The following is a 22,779-nucleotide window of genomic DNA, read 5'->3' on the forward strand; positions in this document are numbered from 1 at the left end:
GTTACACAGTTTTGGTTGCATGCAGGACATGAACTGGTGGTCTGCCCAGTGCCCTGCAGCAGACACTGGGAAATCACTTGCCCAGAGATACTGCCTGTAAGTGGTGCCCTCTTGGCTGCCTCAGGATATAAAATAACCATAGGAATGGTATCAAGGGTCAACAACTGTACCCTGCCACCCTCTCGAGCTGGGTGTTTTCCCACTGACCAAATGGAGACGCATGTGCTGTCTGCTGGCCTTGTTCCAGTGGGGAGGGAGAGATCACAAACAGGATGTTTTGCTTCCCACCCTGATGATCTGTCCTCCTTAAAAAATGTAACATTTTCCCATGAATGACCGAAAAAAAACCCAAAAAACCCCATTCTTTTCAGCAAGAGCTTGAAAGCTCTAAGATTTTCAACAGCCAGAGAAGAACCTCCCAAACAGTGACTCTTGGCAAAAAATGGGCAGAATCCACCAAATGCCACACATTAAGAATACTTCTAAAATGTACTAAAGAGTCACTTAACTTCCTTTTTTTCTTAAAAGCAGTGCATGCCACATACATGGTAAAAGGAAGAAGGACTAAACTTTTACGGTCTTTTAAAAGAATCTCCAATACAACCACTAAACTCCTTAATTCTGCTTAAATTTATTTACTGTGAAGGATCCCACCCAGCAACAAAACAAAACCACCAGAACTTCAAACACACAGAGGGAGGGAAGATTCAGGCTCTCCGAACAAAGAAATGTGCCAGAGAGAGACTAGCGGACACATGTTGGGCATAAATTTATCATCTCTACTGCCTGGCTACAGCAGCTAAATTGTACTGTGTCATCCCTGCACAAGATGGTATAGCATATCCCAGACAAGGTTTGACTTCATAATAAGGGAGTCAGGGGAACGGCTCCCAAGAAAGGCCTTGTGATATACTGTCAGAATGCAAGAAGGTCAACAAGGTGGATAAAGAGGCTTCTGTAAGGCACAAAAGAACACTTAGTATCTCTTCCTTCTTACAGAGTCTGCTTCTACAGGAAGAAAGTGCAAGCCCACAACTCCCCACGGGCCTCTCCATAATTTCTATGTTTAACCTCTCCAGAGTTTCCATTTCTGCTCTGCATCACTACTATCTCTAAAAACTGACACTCAGCCCCTAAGACTTTGCTTCAAGAAGATACAGCTGACAGCCATAACAAAAGAGAGTGAAAAATACCTCCTGACTGACATAATTTTACCCTTCAGCATAGATACAGACAAACTCTGGGAGAAGCCACCTTCAAATCAAGACTGAGAAAAGGATGTTGAGTGATGACAAGGAACTTAGGAACTCCTAAGTATGGTTTATTTCTGCAGGCCTTGGGAAAGTGACTTCAGAAAGGTATCGTAAATGGTAGTGTCACATACCATAGAGTACTGAGGTATAATACCATTGGAATCGCCATGGTAAATGTACACTGCTCCTACGTAATTATCCTCCTTAGGTGCTCCAACGGCAACATCTGTAAAACAGTACAGAATATAAACATTTCACAGTCCATCCCACTAATCCAACTTTTTCCCAGTTTTAGAATGCAGCTATCCATAGGAAAACAGTTCCTCATGACAAAGATGATCAGCAGCTCATGTGAACCTACGTAGAAGGAACTTGTTTGATTTATTTAAGAGCTCATGTTAAGATAAACTTAAAAAACACAGAAACGTATATGAAATTGTACATGCATGTGGCTATGTTTCACAGAATCAGATTAATTAGAAACATGTGCTGTTATGAAAATGTGTGTTTATTAACCAGCAACCATACTCAAAAAGTTAATTTAGAAACCTTTCACGACAAAATCTCCAACCTATGGGAACATCAGCTTTGTGAACTAGGACAAGACTGGCAAAATATTTACTGCAGCACTACATTAAGGCTGGCTGAAAATCCAAGGCTTCACAAAGAGGCTGGGTATATTAAATGGATAGGCAAGAAGAGAAAAAGGCTGCTGGGGGTCCACTTTCAAAGTACATTTGATCCAATTTAACTGCAAACTCTTGTAGAAAGCATGATCCCACCTCCTGTTTTTCACTTCTAGTTGGATCTAGTGACTATGTGGCTACTAAAAATTAAGCTTTTCTCAACTGCTTCATACCCATGAACTGATTCAACTCCCTCTGCAGTCTCACCATCACAACTGACCTACAAGCAGCAGCAAGAACACACAAACGCATGTCCAAATAGAGAGGAACAGCATGTCCACCATTGGTGAGGGCAACCTGCAACAGGGCTGAGTTAGGTTTAATGGGATACTGTGCCCTGAGTGGCCTGAAAGAAATAAATCCAGGCATACACTGACTAAGCTGGCCTTTGTTTAGAAGTCCTTAATCTGCACTGCCAGAAACCAGGGCAGAAAAGGTGCCAGCATCAAAACTTTGCACTCACCTATTGCTATCACAGCATGGGCCTTATGCTGAGAGGCCTGAGAAAGGAGTACAGGGAGAACAAAGAAGAGGAGAGAAATTAATAGAGTACGTTCTACCAGAAGTGAGAAGCTACTTCTTAATTACACTACATGAAAAGAAATGAGACTATGTCAACAAAACCAGAAAGGCCTGAAAACATAAGGAAATGGGAAAGAAAAAAGAAGTCAGACAGGTTTCTGTTTTCTCTGGGCTGTGGGTATCTTAAGCCTTTTATAAACCACATAGGAAAAGAAGAAAATACAACAGCATGGAAAGCAAAGCAATTAATGAGATTGAGGTGTGACCTGCATAGACATGGACTAAACCGACATCAAGAACAGACAGCTACAAAAGGCTTTAGCACACAAATCCTACATAAGCACATTCATTTATCCTTAGTTTGAACCCAGGTGCTGGTCAGATCTGGAGGAGCAACGGATGCCACGCAGCACCGAGCCATGAGAGACTGACGGTGTTGCATGGTACAGCTTTGCTGGCACTGACGGAGAAATGGCTATGAAGGAAATTACACTGACCTGGGAAGCCATCGTCATCAATGTCACCGAGGGTGGCTATGGTCTCCCCAAAGTGTGCATTATAAGCGCTGTCACCATCCAGGATGAGCTGCTCTTCCAGCACTCCCTAGCAAGCAAGAAATAAAACAGGGTCAGGGAAACGGTGCAATTCCCGGGCGAGGTAAGCCTTCCCCATGCAAGATGCCCTTGTGCTGTGGGAAGCACTTGGGGCAGAGCTGCAGCCTGCCTCTCTCCTGCATTGCACTCAGGTTACCTGGGGTCTATAAATCTAATTTATTTGGGTTTTAAACTTTCTGGGTTTTAGTTTTCAAGGGGACAGGGGAGAAAGGCAGAAAGAGTCCATGGCTGATATAACTAAAATGCTAAATTAACTAAACAGTAACTCAGAGATATAACTAAATGCAGTCACAGGGATTGGTGAACCCATGAAAGTTTCCAGATGCCTAAAACATAAGAGCCCAGAGCTTGCTACTGGAAGATTACATCTGAGGAGTGAAATCCTCAGTCCAGACTTATTCAGCTAAACTCAGTGAGTTAAGGAGTATTTTCCCCTAAGCAAAGAACATTTGACAGTTGAATTTGAAAACATTTTGAGTATGGGACAAAAGGATTAAAGTAAAGTTCCCAAAAAGCCTTCTGAAATTAAGAATAAGGAAAGAGATTTAATGAAGTAAAGAGACAGAGAAAAGTTCAGAATTAAGTAGTTTTGTACTCCTATGCCGTGAGAAGCCTTCTATGGCTCTGGTATTTCTTGCCCACCCACCTTCTGGTCAGATACATAAGCTTTAGCTTCTTGAGTCTTCCCTCAAGGGGAAAGGAATATTTCCACAAGAAAACAAAATTTAGTTACACAATCCAAGTCTGTACCCACCTCAAGGTTGTTTGGTTTTGGTTTTGCTTCCTTTGTGAATAAGAATAAACTACCCTCTGGAACATGTAATAAAATCTTTTACTTGGCTATGGGGAGTTGCTGACTTCAAGAAAATCCCACATAATGAAAATAAAACACAACAGAGAGGAGACAGGCAGGCCTGTATGTGTGACTAAATTCTTTGCAGTCCTCACAGGAAAGGGCAAAACATAAACATTTTAAAAGTAACATCACTGTGCATGCTTGTTTTATAATGCAGTTTTCTCTGATCCTCTGCAACAACCTGTTAAGTAATGGTGATTGCAGAATGAAAAAAAGTTTCAAATGTGCAAAACCCAAAATAAAATCCACAATCCTGCAAACCATTGCTCATGCAAGTAATTCTTGGTGCAGGACTATACGAAACTCATACTAGCTTCTTGACTATTCTATAGAAGATAAAAATTAATTTGTGTATGCTCTCACTGTGAGCAGGAAATGTTGGCTATTATCTTTTTGGCATTCTGGACCCAATCCTGAGGACCCAGCAGCAACACTGCAACATAAAAGGTGGAACCTCCCATGGATAAAACTGGAAAAGTAAAGCTCGTTTAAAGGAGTGATAATAGAAAATAAAATTACACCAAAAGCATCTGTAAAGTCTCCTAAATGCTTGGACTTCTGGTGAATTTTAAGTCTAGCATAAACAAACTTAAAGTTCACAAAATGCTGATGAAGCCAAACAATTTAATTTTAGTCCATAACAACTTCACCTTTGAGACAGCAGCTTTGGGACCTGAATATTAAGTATTTAATAGTATGTTAAAAACTATTGTTTTCCTCTAAATACAACTTATCAATGGTCTTGGTTTGCCAATGCAAGGAAGTTCAGACTTTTCCAAGATTGTTGATAGGTCAGGTGAAATCCACTGGTACCAGCTGGTAAGAACTTCCCCTGAAGTCTAAATATGGGCCATAATACACAAGTAAAATTAATTCAATCTCTGGTTTCTCTTCCTTGATCCCCAGACACTTGTGTTCTAAATTGTGTTCTAGGTCTTAGTGACCACCTAAAACACAAAGGAAACTCAGTCAAAGCTACTGACTGAATTGTTTGGGCAGCTATTTCACAAAAAGTCACAAATGTCACCAAGTTTCAACATAAAACCAGACACTTTCTCAGACCTCTTCGAAAGATTCAGAGATCTGTGATGAATGTGGGCCGGTCTCTGGGAAACCATATCAGATGAGTCTTCCTGTGACTTCATGCTCTGCCAGAGACATTCAGAGCCCCATTTATTTGAGACACTGAGTTTCACCGTGCAGTGCTGGAACAATATAAGCGTTACCTTGCCCGAGATCCATGCCCTCATCCCTTACCAAGTCATCTCCTGTACATACTCACGTTTCCTCTGTTGATATAGACCGTGACTTGACCCTCATCTCTGATCTCAGAAAACATAGGTGCTCCAACCAGCAGGTCTGACAACCCATCAGAATTCAGATCAACTGCACATAAGGAGGAGCCAAAGTAAGAGCCCATCTGTAACCAAGTTGAGTCACAACAAAGCATTCAGTATCTGCCCACACTCAGGAGGAAATCATATAGGCGTGGCTTTTGTTTGTTTTGGTTATTCTTTTAATTTCACATGATGACTTGCTGCTTTATCACTCACAAGCACTCCTACAGAGAAAGCTTTGGGAATAATTCTGGCAGGAATTAAAACACTTTATTATAACAGTACATCCTGGATGTTCTACCAGCAGAAGTTATAACCTGGGTCATGCTTAAGTGAGACGCTTAAAGAGCTTTCTCAGACTAGCTTTCTCTTGTCAAATGCTTAAAACTAGGAAGGGGTGAAATGAGTTTCCCAAATCAGACCTGGACAGCGATAATTCAGGCCCAGTGCCACAGATGTTCTGTGGATATCTTAAAGAAATAACGAAAGGAAAAAAGAAAAGTAGGCAAGAGGCAGGGTATCCATGAAAACAGGTATCTAAAATTGACTCTTGACTGTGGACTATCTTTCCTTGTTCTAGTTGTATGTATATGTATCAGTCACCGTCAAAGAGTACTAGTTGATCATAACCTTTCCTCTCATGTACAGGCAGGTGAGTTGATAAAGAAACAAGACTTTCAATAAAAGCTTTTCAGCTGATACACAACAAACCTAAGCCACTTTTAATCTCCGCTTATTATAAGTGCTTAAAATTAGGAAATAAATTAATTTCATTCCATGTTTTTTTTATATGGGTGAACATTTACTGCTAACCTTCTCCCAACCAGCATACACATTACAAATTCCAAAAAACATTAAATGCAAGAAGGACATCAAAAGCAAGAATGATATTTCACCCTTATTTCATCCACTCCTGCCCAAGTAACACAAGGCATACTCTTTGAAACCAACTACAAACCATAGTCTCAAAATTAAAAGCAGTTTCCACAGGAAAATGGGAAAGATACCACTTCTTACTTGAAATTGAGAGCTGTTTATCAAGCAGGAAACACTGACGTTAAAGAAATCATTATGTAGGTTAAAAAAAACGAACCACATTTCTTGAATGCTTTTACATTCCTCACTGCAGATCTCTGACCTACTGCCTTCCATACCTCTAAGTTTACATGCATGAGCCACAGCTATTGGGTATGCTAGAAGATGGGCAGCAGCAACTCTATTCTATGCAGTCCATAAGATTTAAAAGTTGCTAAATATATCAGGTGGGGGTGAGTGAAGGACAGCCTTTTGGCTTGTTAATTCAGATTTTTGTGCTTGTGTGGGTCTAAGGTCAGACCTCAAACATCATTTGAATCCAGTTATTTTGTAGCAGAGGTTCCCTTGGGGATTTGTATTTGTTTATTTTTTTAATCCACTAAGGTTTTTAAAGAAATTTCTCATGGGTAAAGAACAAAAGTTATGAAAAGTATTTCACTATGAATTCAGGCAGTTTTCAGGGAAAGGATATTATTTACTTAACTGCAACATGGTATGTCTGCAGCATGGGTAAGTTCACAGTGCTGTAAGAACCTGAAGTTTGCATATTTAACATTTGTAACAAGGTCTTGCATTTTCTTTTTTCCTGTCTCCATTAGATTTCCTAGTTCAGCCTCTATCAATAAAAAAGGAAGAAAAAACCTGGCTTGCTGTTAGCATCTGTCTAACAAGAATGTCAGAATAATGAATTTCACACCACTGGGAAGGATGTACCATTTTGTGACAGCTCATTTCCAGGCAGTGCTCATTGCTGAGCAGGTCAACCCCAAAAAACAAACAACCAACCAACAAAAAAGGTGATTCAGCACAGCATTCTCTTTATAATAAAATTCTCATTTGGATTTTAGAGAATTCGTAGAAGAAGATGCTAATGGGGATGAAGGAGATGACAGCCTAGAAGTACTTGAAGGATGTAAATACTTGATTAAGTTAAGTTATATATAAGAGTAAAGCAATTAAATTGAAAAGGGAAAGTTTTTGGCTGAAACCTCAAAACTTCCTGATAGCTCTATTTACCAGAAGCACATCCTTAGGGACATTTAAAACTCAACAGGGAAAGAAATGAACAGGATGCAATCAAACACAGCAGATGCCCTGGATGAACTGAGAGGCCTTTTCCTTTCAAGACATCTGTAATTCTGCTAGTATGGTAAAGTAAAATTTTGGAGAGGCCCTAAAATACAAGTAACACCACCCACCTACACATCCTTGCAGTTTTCCCCTATTCCAGGCAAGTTTTTAAAGACTGCAACTGTGTCTTGCTGGGAAAAAATAACAAAATATGATAACACTCCAAACTTCGGGTATTTCCAAGGGTGGTAGGTCTTCCTAGAGCCAGACGCCACCAGTAATCTTTTTCTTCTGTACTTCCCCTCCTTCCAGAAGAACACAGACAACCCCAGATAAGGGGTATCATTTCCTAACTGAGTTATTCCCAAATAAGACGGTTTTTGTTGCTACCTATAGCTAGACACACTGTCCACTTTGTTTCCCCTACAATAGAGCACCAGTAAGCCCCCAGATGAAGAACACAAGCTGTTCCCCATTCAAATACACCACCACACTGGGGGAGCTGGATCTCACTAGCATGCACTAAATTTCATGGAGAGGGAGGGCAGTTCAGCTTTAAGACAGCAGTCCTGAGAGCAGAATGCAGGACTGATTCCTGATTCATGGTGGGAAGAGTGAAATCATCATCTGTGGAGAACTGGAGCCGCTCCTCCACAAAATAGCATAACTGTCATATCCCTTCTGTCACAGCAGGACACAGAAAAAGAGGTTGGGGCTTTGTGTATTAAACTAAACTCCAAGTTACCAGCATCTCTCAGTAACTACTAATCTACTAAGAGGAAACCTCTGCATCTAGACTCACCTGGAGCCCTATGTCCCACGTCTCAGAGTCACATAAGACTAAAGAGAATCACTATTACACTTTCAAGTAAGACCTTCTAATTCAATCATGGGCATTGAGCAGACACTGCAGTCCTGACTGCTACTGAAGAAAGGGCATACAGCTGACCTGTACAATAGCTTCAGCTGTTTTGGGAGGATAAGAAGAAATAGGATTTGCTTGACAACTTCTGAAGGACTGGAATGAAAATGATGCTCTGTGATGACTCTGCCATTATTTCGCTCCCTCTACCTCTTAACAGAAAACATACATATATAAATGCTCACCTTTTTTCCTGAAGCCTGAAAAATCTTTATTAGAGAGCCTGATCGTCTGTCTGTTCTAAAAATATAAACCTGAAAGGTGAAAAAAGAAAAATGTTAACCAATACTAATTATGAAGTACATAATGGTACAGCACTGGTGTTTTCTAAATAATATCTAAATCATGATCATGGCCATGGCTATCGCCAAGATCCAACTTCACAACCACTTTATTTTTTAGTCTTCTTTTAAAAGATGAAACAGAGTTCCCCGTTGTGCTCATGAATCACAGGCTTCTCATAACAAATGCTTGAATATTATCTTGTTGCCTACTTTTTTTCATATGCATGTGTGTATGTGCACATGTGTGCATTTAAAAGCACCTAACAAAGCAACTTTCTAACTCTCAAACAAGTGGCATCTGCATACTGTCTGGAAATGAGCAGGCCAAAAAACTGAGAAGGTATAACCCTGTTCCCATTCCCTTATCTAGCGTTCCCTTCTCAAGGCCATGTGCCTGCATTACTGCACTGCAAACTTTGTGAGGCTTTAGCAAAGGCCACAGTAGAAATCCCAATCAGACTACCCAAGGCACTTCCACTGCTTGTATCTGAAACAACCTGTAAATTAGAAAACTGTTCAAACATAGCCTACTCATTCCTCGTTTCCACAGGAGAAACTGTTTAATCAGGAACCCTTGCGGATGAAAGTGTTAATACAAGCTCAAGAACAGAACTTGTACCAAAATTTAGGATATAAAATGCATGGCTTGTAGAAGGGGATTCCCTTCAACATAAAGGCTGGCTAAATCAGCCTTTGAGATTCCTTCAGCATTTGACAGGCTCCCTCCAAGCAGGTGCTCACAGAGTTTGCAGGACAGAGAATCCCTCACTTCCAAGGCTACATGGCGGAGCCAAGCACTTGACATTGTTGAACATGTGGTGAGTTACTAATAGGTAGTGAGACAGTTCAAAGCTGTTTCCAGCAAAGAACACAGTACAGATTTACTGGACAATCACTCTATATATAAGCAACTCCTAGCATTTGCAGTGGCAAGTTTAGCAGTGACAGCACATTGCCAACTGTCACAATTCCAAACCCAGTCTTAATAATGATGCTTTTGGTAACTTCAGAGAAATGACGAAGTCTCATTAAGAATCCTGGCTCTACTTTCAGTGAAAAAGTGTAACAATGCTAATCACTTTCTATCAAGGAAGTGGAAAGGATTAGCTTTTTAGAGGGTGTGGAAAGCATAACAGGACTGCTCATTGTAATGTTCTGTACTCAGCACTGCTTACCGCCACTTTGCCATTTGTTCCTGCTACCTACATCCCATGCTGAGGGAGAATAACGTGAACTTTTGCAACTAGAGCAGTAGTCTGTAAACTGCAGGGCCAGTTGCTTTTTCATGGATCTCATGTTAGCAGCTGGGTTTTTATTTCCTCTCTCCTAATACAGAAATTAAATTTGTTCCACAGAGAAAACAGGTTGGAAGAAGGCGCATTGCAGCAGCCATAACAGAACACCTGGGATAAGGAAACTATGTCTTTCTCATGCATGTCCTCTCAGTAACAACTGCAATGCTGCTACATCCTGTATGTCCTAGTCATGCCAAATCAGGTATACATACCAAGTTCATCCTCTAATTTTATCCCATTTTCCCCACTCGCACTGCTACCCCCGGGACATGGTTACCATGAAAAACAATCTGCCTAAATAGAATATTGTTTCTGGTATTGAAGATGGTACTGAAGACCTCTCGCTCCTTGTTATGATTCAGGTACAACTCATGTGACTACAGAGCAGGAGAGCCAGAGGGAGGAAGATGGAAGGGGGCTGCAGGACATCCCTGCTCAAGCAAATGGTGGCAGCAGGTCCCAAAAGAATTGGATTTTGAACAAAGAGGGGAAAAAAGTAGATCCTTTACATCCCTTCCCTTCCTCTCCTCACTCCCACTTTTCCACCTGTGGTTTAGAAGAGTTTAAGGGGTCACAGTGCTCACTCTCACCCAGTTTTCCCAATAGCAGCTCAGCATAGGAACACCAGGTATGCCTAACTCACCAGCCACTTCCAACTAGCCCTACACTTGCTTTCATCTTTGGGACATTGAACATATGTATGCCTACAGGAAAACCTTTTTTGATTCTTTCCTTCTTAAGAGACTATCTCCAAGATTTCTAAGTACAGTTGGCAAAAACCTAGATTCTAATCCACAAAACCTCAGTGTATTACGAAGTTTTAAAAATGACATCAACTAAGTATCTAATAAGTACCTTTTCATGCTATTAGATGTTACCTTGAAGTAAATACTGAAACAGTCAAATGTATGAAAAAAACAAACAGAAGACAAACTCTCTTTTCAAAGTTTTTTCATTTCTAGGAAAGCTTCAAGTAATATCCAAATATCACAAATCCTAAACAAAAGCAGTATGAAAGAAACATTGTCTGGGTCTCACTAAAATTGGTATTGTAAGGATTGGATGGGAAAGAGAGGAGAGAGGGGTGAGGGATTTGAGGCACCAGGAGGGACAGGTAAAGAAAACTTCAGGACTTCATCAAACTACCTCACCTCTCCCCTGTCAGTTCTTCAAAATTACTATGTAGACAAAAAACTCTTGGCTTCTCATACATATTGAAACTGCATCAGTATTACGTTTTTTGCCCTGTTGAATCTGACCACATTATTGTTTGATAAAGAGACACACCTTTCCAATGCCTCCATCCTGGGGAGCTCCTCCTACAATGTCAGTGGTAGTCGGCTGGGAAAAATGACCTGCTGTCACTGCATATCCTGAGTGGGAGAGGAAATAAAAAATTAATAAATAACCATGAAAGGAAAGAGTCAGAGAAACAGGTCAGCCAGCTGGATCATGCTCATTGGGCTGCACATAGTGTTCAACAACTATTCTGCTCAGGATGCACCAATACTTTGCTCAAAAGCTCATGGGGATGGGAAGAGACAGTACACCCTCCAGTGCTCTTGCAAAAGCTGAGAAGAAAGCCGTGTGTGTGAAGATGAGCAAAGGACATGAAGAACTGGTAGTGGGACCAATTTGCCAACGGCGAGTCAATAGAGGGAAGCAGTAAAACATGAACAAGCACACCCAGAGAAAGGAGACCACATCGCAGGGAAAATATCATGTCAAAGAGCAACAGTCCCACAAGGACCAGAGAGAAGTGTCCTCCTTTGCCTAAAATCACTGCCCAGGAAGGCTTGGAAAATTATGTTCCTTTTTGATAGGGGGGAGAGCAGAGGACAGGAGGCAAAGAGGCCAGCGAAGTTAATGGCTTTAAAAGATTTTTGTCTAGGCAAGAAGAAAAACGGGAGATCAAAGAAAAAAGAATGTATTTGAAAGAAGATCAAAGATTCAGCTTCATTTGATATATTAAAAAAATACATAATAACATAATATATAAAGATGAGTAGAGTAGCTGTCCTTCTAAGGCTCTCTTGTATTTGCCTTGCTCTTCTGCCATAAATTGTGATGCTCTTGTCTATCAGTGGTAAAATCTATTTATGTCTGCAAATAGGTGAACAGACACCCTTCATTAGTAGTACCTTCCAAGTGGTATTTTTTTAAAGGCTAAAGGTTAAGGGGAAAATGGGAGGACAGTGCCAGACTTTAGTCAAACAGTAACAAACTGTTTGTAAACAGTATCACTGTTTTAAGTGCCTTCTAAGTCTCAACAGTCTTAGGCACTGCAGATTAGGCAGAAATCTTTAAATTAAGTATTTTAGGGACATTATCTGGTTTTAGAGAAAGTAAAACCAATTGAGTTAACGATGTACCTATAGCCAAACCTTTCAAAACTTCGTTTTGTTGACAATGACACATTTAGTGTTATTTTTGTTGAAATAAATTTATATCTGGAATACACATTCTGTAATTAGTTGCTGTATCCATTTTAAAGGCATGTGTAAGCAGACAGGCAGTTTAACTAATGACACATAATTTACCTGTCACAGGGCAAAGGCAGAAAGATTAAGACGCCCACTACAATCCAATGTGCTGTTGAGTTCAAAATCCTTTTCTATATCAGTCAGAAAGCTACAGCAAAGCTGGGTTTTTTTTAAAACAAGGAAAGAAACATGTAATATTCCATAGGCTTCTTTGCTTATATTTCTTTCCAGACAAGTAACACTTTATCATAGTTTGAAATTGGCCCCCCCTTGAGAGTTGGGGGCTCAGAGGTGATTGGGTGCCAGGGTAGTGTTCCCTGGAGAGTCAATCACCATTCATGTTGTTCGCTTCTGCTAAAAATCATATATACACAGCATCAGAAGCTGCTGGCAGTGTTTTTTCTGTTGGTGTCTGCTGTGTGTAGGTGTAGAAGGCCAGGGGGTGGCTGGGCTCCTTCTTTCCCCCTCCGGGGGAAAGGGGAGCCCTGTGGCCCCCCCAACTCTGCCTAGGCCAGAGTTAGAGGCAGCATTTGGAGTGTGTGCTGTGAAGGAAGAGATTCACAGCACCTGAGGTAAGAGGGAGGAGGCCAGGCCCTCTTTCCCCCCACCGAAGCTGCGGGACGCTTGGGACAGTGTATAACTGGACGGAGCTGCCTGTGGCCAAGGCTAGGGGGCTTTCCCCCCCCCCACTGCATTGAGGCTGGTGGGGGGTGGATTTTAAGGCTCAGCATTGAAGCAGAGCCAAGTGGACGGGCTGCTGAGGAAACAGCTCGGAGCCAGGGAAAGGAATCCCAGGCAAAATTGGAGACGGACCAAAGAGAGAGGCCCGGAGGATGTCTCTGCTGTGATTTAAACGCAGGACAACCGAAAACCCAGAGGAGGAATCAACATTCCAGGACATGTACGCTGATAAGCTACACGACAGCAGCCTACAGAACCGAGGTATAAGACTGAGAGAGAATCACAAAGCAGACTGAGGAGAAAGGACTCAAAGCTACTTTCTTGGACTTGGTGAGGAGAAAGACCGCAACAAACAGCTGAAGGTTCGTTAGGGAGTGTTCAGGGGCCCAGAACACTCCCAGGAGAGAAAGACTGCGTTACCCAGCAGCCTTGAAAGGCTCTTCCTGGACTAAAGTTGAAGGGAGGGGCTTAAAGGACCGATAGAAATGTAATACTATATATATATATAGTTGCCTTTAGTTTGTATAGTATTTATTTGTGTAAATAAATGTATATACTTCCCCTTCCCCCTATAGAAGCCTCTGGCCTGAAAGTTTCTCTCCGGTGTTGGGATAAATTGTGGGAAGAGATGGGGGGAAGCCTGGAAATTGGATTCTGGATTTCTAATGTGGCTCAAACTGCCACACACTTTAATTCAGATGTTCTTCCTTTCACACTTTTCATAAAAATACTCTACATCACCATTAAAAAATCAGTATCAATTTTATAGCACCAAAGCCTTGAAATATGTTGTTGGACTACCTTCTTCTCACAGTGAGCACCTGAGAGCTGCTTACCAAGGTATGTGTACCGCCTGGCTATCACGGCATCATCATTCAGCTTGTAATACGTGTTGTCAGTGAGATTCAGTACTTTGACAGTTCCTGTCCAATAATACGATCCTGGTGCCCCCATGACGACCAGCTCCTAAAACAAGAAAAACGGAAGTGTGTGGGGGAAAGGATGGGAGGAAAAAATAACAACCAAAACTGGACAGAAATTCATGCTTTACACATTAATGGAGAAGGGACAGGATATTTACTTAAAACACCAATTAGAAGTCCATCTATAAAAATCTTCATTCTGTGTACAGATTCCTTCTTCCCAAAAATGGAGGTCACTGCATACACCCTAGAGACTCATTGCCCTTTATGGTCCACTTCTGCTCAGCTGTTCTGCTGCAACAGAAGACCCTCCTCAGTTTTACTAACCATAAAACTTATCCCTGCTAACATAGGTGTCCCAAAAATCTCTCCATCTGCTGCCTTTCCCAAACATTCTTCAGAAGACTCAAAGATAGAAGCACTCCAGCCCACTCACATGCACCACTCAGCTACAGATCATGTCCCGATGCTGGCTTTTGATTTTGATTTTACAACTACGAAGCTAAAGAGATGCCATGTGCTCAAAAAGCAGGGTGTACATTATGTTATAGTTGGAACATTTTGCCTGTGCTCTGGTCTTCAAGAGACAACCTGGCTATAGAATCATCACAAAATCATAAAATGGTTTGGGTTCATTACAGACAACCAGCATGATTTATCATTTTAAAAGACTGTAGAAATCAGGCAAAGTTTGATCCAACATGAGTCAAAAGCTAAGGTACATTTGCACACAAGAGAAATTCAGAAAATGTTGCCCCAAAGCATCCAGCATCCTTGCAGGGAAACTTTATTCCTGCATGTGGTTTTAAATACCTCCAACAAGAGACTAAATTAAGCCTGAAGAGTATTAAGCCTAGGTAAGTTCTCCATCCCCAAAGACACATGGACAGCTGCTTTTCCTCACATCTCCATTCAGTGCAAAGCCATGGGTGGACTCCATCCTTGTGGGAAAATGCTACCACATCCAGGTCCCCTTCGGGTGACCAGTTCTAGCTGGGGGGGAAATGTTAAACAAGGGATTCTCCTGCAGGGATAGGACTGCAAACCCAACTAAAGAGCAGGATGTGCTTTGAAATAGCTTTTTCCTTGTAAGAGGCCATGCCCGTGAGGTCAAGGGATTGTTTACTGATGGGAACAACTACCATCCACAGCACTGAATATATGGCAAGGGATTGCCTGTTTGACCCAAAAAGCCATTTATCTGCATTTCCTGCCGCCATCAGGCTGAAGCAATAAAAGTTCAAAGATATCTTTTGAACTAGGGTAGCAAAGGAGGATCTAAGCATGGGAACAGAAACAGGATGGACAGAGCAGACAAGCCAGGAAACAGCTGCTGCTAGCTGAACATCAAATTACCAGATAGTGCCCCTGTGGCAACATTGCCTGCCATCCCAGTTTACTGAAATGGAAGAAGGAGATTTCTGAGAGAGAAGACCTTTATTCTGTTTGTATCAGCCTGGACAATACATTCCACAAATCAGTGCATATATAATCAGGATTGAGTGTAGGCTCTTAACAAAAATCTAAAAACACAAACAAAAACCAAAACCAAAACCAAAAAAAAAAGGCAAAAAAAATTATAATCCTGAAACATCGACCAAAAAAATCATGCATACATAAGGGAACAAATTCATCCTTGGCATAACTAAAACATGGCTGATAGACTTCTGCCCAGGAAAGAATATGGTCAGGTATTTAGAACAGCTCTGGACCATATATTTGACCATGCTGGTTTCTCTCAACCTTTTTGCAACAAGGAACTGTAGTAGAACTGAAAAAAAAAGTGTTTATCTTCTGCATGTATGCACATTATATTTACCCACACATACACATACATAAACAAAATGAATCAGGGAAGACTGTTGTACATCATCACCTACAGTAAAGAGTTAACAATAGACACAGAAATAGCTCCATGCAAGTTTTGGGATGTACACAATAAGGACATTTCCAGAGTCAATTCATTCATTCTTGTCCACAGGCCTTGAGAGACATACACATAGTGTATGAACCACTGGGCAAGATGTAGATGCCTGGGAAGCCAGACAAGGCAGGAGGGTGTTTGGTGGCAGGAAGGGACCATGCTCAGCACTCAGCCTGCTGTCCAAGCCATGCTCAGGGGTCTCTCCCCAGGGCATGCAGTGGGAGAGCTGCTCGACAACCCCTACCCTTCCATACATGCACCTCTGCTCACCTCGGTGAAGAAGCCTGCGATCCCTGCCTGGCATGAACCGTGCTCCTCCCCATATTTCTTCTTGTACTCTGGATGGGAGAAGGGAAGAAAACAAACTGTGGTCATCCCTGGTACAGCACACACTCTCCACCTGAGCCATCTGCCTCACTACACACACAGCCTGGAGAGACACCAGCATGCAGGGCTCCCAGGTTTTATTAGTGGATCTGCCACCAACATGCACCATGCGGCACACTCACCCACATCAGCAGGCAAAGCAAGGGTCAACTGGAGAGATAGCCTGACTGCTGCCTAGGGATGATAAACAGGCAGTTTCACAGCAGCACGATAGCAGCAGCATCGCCCCAGTAAAGGTGTATCAGAAGAGGCTTCCATTTGTGGCAGACAGATCTGCCAGCTGGAAAGGGGGTAGCAAAAGGTGATACACATGTCTGTGTGTGACTGACCCTGCACTAGGAGGTTTAACCCACAGGCCCTCAGAGAAATAAAGTGATCTTCCCCCACAATGACAGCCACCAAAGCCCCAAGAAACATTTCTGGTGGAGGAGTTTCAAGTCTGGTGGTTTCAGGACACCAGCCCCAGGAAGAAGACAGCGAGTGAGGAAAGGGCACGTGCTTCTACATGATCAAACAACAGTCTCATTTGCCGGATGCTCAGATCTGCTATTTTTCATGGCCACTTGCTCAAAGCTCCCAGTTCACAGGGAACCCACCAGCATCCTATAGGTTTTGTTTCTCTATTTTACGTAGCAATTGTTTGCCCTGTCAAACCTGAGGAAGGTTTTTATCTTTTTTGATGAAGAGGAAAAAATTATTTTCAGAAATACATTAAATTCAGGGCAAGGAGGAGGAGAAAAGAGGAAAAAAAGAAAATCACTTTTTGCCCTGCCTTAATCCAAACATTTTCAGCTTAGGAGCATTTGAAACTTAGAGCCGGATCAGAACCTCTGGAGTTTTTTTTCCAGAGTATTATTTTCCAATATCTACCATAATATTACCACTTCCTGTGTATTACAATCATTAAAAAAAAAAAAATTACCATATAATGTGATAATTGTGAAACTTTTTTATATTTCTTATTTTAAAAACCCCATTAAAACTCACTGCTAAATGAAAAAAGTTTTAATAGGATCAATAAGCAAATTGCCTCCTTGGAATCAAGCAAGTTCCTTTGAGTTGAATTTTATCTTATTGAAGATCAAAAGGAATTAATTATAAGAACTGCTATGTTCTTAGAGAATTTTTTCAAAACACTGTATGTAGACGTACATACGCACATCCCCATTCTCCCATTCTCTATATATAATTAAAATATTATATATAGTCTCTTCCTAATACCATATGTTCAGATTTTCAGAAATTTGCTGAGGTCATACCAGTTGCACAGGGTGAGGTTCAGTTGGAGAGACCATGCAGAATAGAGACTTAATCCACAAATTACAATCCAAATGCCTAATGCCCTTGGCCAAGGCAGGGTCCTGCCAAAGCAGATGTGTGTCTCAGCAGACCAGGAAGGCCAGAACACAGCTGGGTTTTGGGGCGGGAATGCACAATAACAATTCCACTTAGACCTGAAGCCCATATTTGCCCATAGCTATTCAGAAACTGCTAGGGCTTTGAATAGCTAGCTCTCCACATACAGTCTCTCATAGAGCCACACAGTCCTTGCCTGGGGAAAAAATATTTTTTTATTGATGTGAACATTTTTTTAATTCAGAAAGCCAAGGAAAGGAGCTTTATCCCTCTAGGATTTCCTGAAAAATAATTCTGTGCATGTCCTAAAGGCCCTGCCTTTGCTACAGCAGGATTCCCACTCCTACACAGAAATGCAATGAAGCAGGCCAAGGCCCATTTGGAATTAAATCTGATGAAGAACGTCAAGGATAACAAGAAAGGTTTCTTCAAACACATCAACAACAAAAGGATACTAAGGGAAATGTGAGCCTACTACTGTATGAAAAGAGGGACCCTTCCAACAGAGGTTGCAGAGAACGCTGAAATATTGAACGCCTTCTCAGCTGCCTGTTTGGAAGACTGGGGTGACATTTGCTTTCTTCCATTACTCAAGCCTTTTTTGCTTATTCTTCACTACCAAGGACAGTGACATTTTACAAGTAGAAGCGCAGAGTCCCAAACACCTCAGACATCGGGTCTGTTTGAGAATTTAAACCTCTACTGACACAGAGACGAGATCAGGACCACATTTTGGGGGGATCAAGACAGATGCAGTCCTCCCCAGGGAGCCAGCAGCCCGGTATGGGCAGACACTGGGCTCCTGGATTCCAGCCTAACCCTTTCAGCACAAAACCACTCCTCCTTGTCAGCCCACCTAACTCCCATCTGCAGTGGCATATGCCTGCCTCCACACTCAAGCGGGGTTGCTTTCCACCCATGCACCCATGGTCACAGCCAAGAGTAGACATCCATCCTGGACAGTCATGTCTCAGCATCACAGACTTCTGTCTCCTCCCGAGGGCCAGTCTGCCTCTCATAAGCAATGGATAAACCCAAAATGGATGAAAACGAAGATTGTTTCTACCTCTCCTCCACTTCAGTGCATAGTACTGATACCTGTCACTCGTACGGCACAGCCATCCATCCAACAATCCATAAAGTGAAGCAGTCAACTAGATGGAAATTGTGCAGTTATTGTATCAGCTCACAGCTTTTGCACACCTGAACAGCAACATTTGCATGAGGTTTAGATTCATTATTTTCCAGGTAGCCCCAGGCAATAACTGCTGTCATGGACAGATTTTTTTTTCTACACTTCTTTATTGTTCTTTCTTGTCTACTGCAAACTGCTGTGCACCACTGATTACAGAGACTGCAAGCCACTAAACCGCTGCAGTAACAACTGATAGCAAAGCAGTAAGTTTGGAGGAGGTTGCTGCCTGTGCAACTTTGAAGATGTGCCATGAAGAGAAGAAGATGGTAGTGGTTTGTAGCCAGGGTGATCTCAAGTTACAAGAGAAGTGAGGCTGAGGAAGGAGTAATTGAATAAAACAATGCATAAACAAAAGGAATAAGCTTTGATGTGTGTTGTTGTTTAATTCTGAAGGTCAATGTTCGTCAACTTCTCTGAACAAACCTCTTTGCGAGTCTCTAAGACTTTGATGAGATAATATAGGTTAAGCTCCAGAGTGCAATAAAATCCTGTATCTACCATCTTCACAGATGTAAACTATCATTTGCACTGAAAGCTTTTTCACTCCTATGTTAGTGTTTCACTACTCTACGAAGAAACAGTAATAACCTGTCTGACGTAGCATGGTGATACTGAATTTCCACCACAAAGCAGGGATCAAAAGTGGTTTGGACTCTGTGGGAGAACTTATCCCTTTGGAAGCAAGGCATGTGAGCATGTGCTGTTGCCCTTATTTACTAATCAAAGAGACCATCAGTCTTCCCCACTGCCACCACTAATTCTCACCACAGAGGAGGAGGAAAGCACTCCAGCTCTCCCCATTAGCTGGACTGTCTCTCACAGTACACACAGTTACCCTTCTTTGCAAACTGAATGCATTGGGGGAATGAAGAGGCAGCTTCCTTTTTTGGAAAGCCATTAAAACTATGGGAAAAATAACAAATTGAAAGCATTGACTGCAAAACTGTGGCTCCATATGTCAGCTATACCACAATGTCAGCTATATCCAGCTCATCTAAACCAGATTAGTTCCTACTGAGAGAGATTGCATTTAACTATTAGGCATGCTGTTGATCTCATTTTTTTCTAAATTGTTTCCAGACTTCTGTCAATCCTTTCAGGGAAGCCAGACAAGAATAAGATGGACTGAGACTACTATGCTGTTGCACCAATACCATCTAGTTAGATAATTTCCATTTCCTCCATGGATGGAGACTGATACGCACCCAGATGGCCTGTACCCTCTGCCAGTTCAGGCTTATTGCCTTAGCGGCACTAACAACAGGGTTTCTGGAAGTGAGCATGCTACAGTCTACACCTATTTGCACATGGCAAGACACTGGAATCTCATCAAGCAAAGGCACGTGTCCCAGTGCAGGGTTTGCAGCCATGGGTCTGGTAGCCTCCCAGCAATGGCCGCAGAGGCTCTCAGTGTAGAAGCACTTCAAACTTGATGCTTTGGGCTGTTCCCTAGTGTCAGTGGAGGAAAATTTCTTCTGCTCCTTCCAGGAAATGAAGGAAAAAAGTTACAAGGATGACTGCAAACTTATTTCACAGCAAACCTTAAACAATGAACTGTGTGACATACCACAGTTATCTCTCTCTTTGAGCTTGTTTTATAGAAATTTAAAGATTCAGGAGAAAACAAATGCAGACAACCCTCATGACACTGTGATTTTATGTCTGATGGGGTGAAGGAGGTGGGTGGAAATCACTCCCAAACTTTCAATTTTCACTTTAGCATGCAGTGAAATTAAGCCAGCATCTTACTGCACCAACCCTGCCAACTTTCCACTGGCTGCTCTGCACATACTAGGCCCACACATTTCTATTTTCTAGCAATTCCTGGCAAATATCCTGTCTGATTAACAGCAGTTTTACTCCAAAGACATGACGCACAGATAAACACAAGCCATTTGTCTCTTCCAGAAACCACCTCCCTGTCACGGCTCCAGGAAAGACAAGTTTAAGGCAGTGCAGGAGCAGTGACACAGGCTTGGAGGGAGCCCCAGCAGCATCCTCATGTGTGTATATGAACCATAAAGTTAATATTGGATGATTTGCAGTGTATGACCTCAGCGTGAGGCCTTATCCTGATTTTGCTGACAGTAACAAGGAGGGCAGGGGGACAGGGAAGTACAAATACAGTAGGACGGTGCTCACAACAGAAAGGCTTATAAAGTTTATTTGTACTCTGCTGCCCAGCAGTTGGCATGGCTCAGCAAAGATCCTCAAAACTTCTCATATATCAAATAATGACCAATTTCAGGGGTGGGAAATGCTCAATGCACAAGTGCATGCCATCTTCAGAAGGTGTGTGGATTTGCAATGTCAGAGCCCCAGGCAAAGCCCAGAGGGAGGTAAGGAGCCACCTCAGAAGAAAGAACAGGTATGAAGAGGACAGAGTTCTGTCACAGAGCTGGCCACCCAGCTAGGACACGGCGACTCGCCAGCAGCAGAGAAACTTTCCAGGACATCCTCTGCCTTATCCCTCTCCCACATATTAATGTCAGCAGCAAGCGTGCTGCTGGCTATTGCCAACTTTGGACAGGAGGGCAAATGGATAAAAGAAAATAAGTAAATAAAATCAGAGTTCTTGTCCACAAGAAGAACATCTTGTCCTCCAAACACCCATGCTTCCTCAAGCTGCTACAATCAAGAAGTGAAAGATGATGCCCAGGACAGAAAGGAGAAAGCAAGTGGGTGCTTTCCCCAAAACGTTTCTCTCAAGGCCAAGAAATCTTACGAGATAGCCTATCTTCTACCTAACAATACACTCATGCATCTAGTTTTGTTAATTGCTCTTGGCCAAGAAGACACTGCCTCCTGAAGTCTTTAAAAAAGGAAACACGATACAAGAGTCTCACATGCACCAGAGAGGGGGAAATTAAAATGCTGCCACATGAGATTTGGAGCAGAACCAAGAGGCGCAGCCATGGCTCAGAGCTGGAGCCCTCCCTCTGCATCTATCTCACACCCAGACCTTTGGAGGATCCAAACAGGGACCTTATAGCACCCAAAACACAGCAGCGATTTAGTATAAACTGTTGCAGAAGTACCCCAATGTGAGCAAAGCAAGCCCTCCCCCTGCCCTGTCTTCTAATCCCCTGACAAATCACAGTGCAAAAATTAAAGTGTTTCTATATGATAGGCAAATTGGTTCATGATTGCAATGTAATTCAGAATTTTTACTCTGTGCCACAATGAAGCATTAGAGGCCAAGCTCAGATCAATATCTTCTCATTATTTACGTTAGGAGAGAGCTGCTGTCTCAAAAACACAGTTCAGAAACTTATTATTCCTCCAGCAAAGTGCAACCATGCACTTTACCACTCACAGGGTCCATTCAGTCATTGTGCTACTCTCCCAACTTCATCCAAAATCCAACTGCCACTGGGCAGCCACACATTACCAAAAAAATAAAAAAAGAAAAATATCAATAGTAGTGAGTTACTGCAGCAGTTAGTGTAGCAAGGAAGGTAAGCCCCAGTCCCGGCCCCATAATCCTTACCTTCATAGCAGGGCAAGAGCCTTCTCCCATTGGACTGCAAGTTGGGAGGAATGATGTTGCAGAAGCCATGGGGCAAGATGTACTCTGTCTCATAGTAGATGTTTTTCCAGCGGTGTGCACATGCCTGAATAGATCATATCACACGGGTTATTAGCCCACAGTCATAGGAGAGCCCTCTGACCAAGGCAGAGCACGCATGAACAGGACCACTGAGCACCATCTCTGCCCCACAACCCCATTGTGTTCTCCTTACATCATACTCTTTCTACATAAAGTATCTTCTGACTGTTATCTTCTGCAGCTCATGACTCTACCTGACCTGGTAGCTCAGATCTCAGTATTCACATGTGCATGACAAGGAAAACAAGACGGCTCAGAGCATATCAGAGCTCATGCTGGAGATTCCAGGATCTCTTATTGTGCATGAATCCTCACAGACAGCAAAGTTTTTCTACCTAAAGATGC

The 22,779-nt window shown here is 42.2% G+C and overlaps 1 protein-coding gene across 1 annotated transcript in view; it reads right to left on the reverse strand.

The window, feature by feature from the left end:
- Positions 1-22,779, reverse strand: part of ITGA9 (integrin subunit alpha 9) — a 217,633-nt gene that overhangs the window by 179,548 nt on the left and 15,306 nt on the right. Inside the window, 8 exon segments of the mRNA XM_032691139.1 lie at positions 1,385-1,479; positions 2,959-3,064; positions 5,214-5,351; positions 8,482-8,550; positions 11,163-11,248; positions 13,876-14,005; positions 16,157-16,224; positions 22,315-22,438. Of these exon segments, the coding sequence (XP_032547030.1) occupies positions 1,385-1,479; positions 2,959-3,064; positions 5,214-5,351; positions 8,482-8,550; positions 11,163-11,248; positions 13,876-14,005; positions 16,157-16,224; positions 22,315-22,438 (816 nt within the window).

The sequence above is a fragment of the Chiroxiphia lanceolata genome, chromosome 1 (assembly GCF_009829145.1).
Source record: "Chiroxiphia lanceolata isolate bChiLan1 chromosome 1, bChiLan1.pri, whole genome shotgun sequence".
Taxonomy (NCBI): domain Eukaryota; kingdom Metazoa; phylum Chordata; class Aves; order Passeriformes; family Pipridae; genus Chiroxiphia; species Chiroxiphia lanceolata.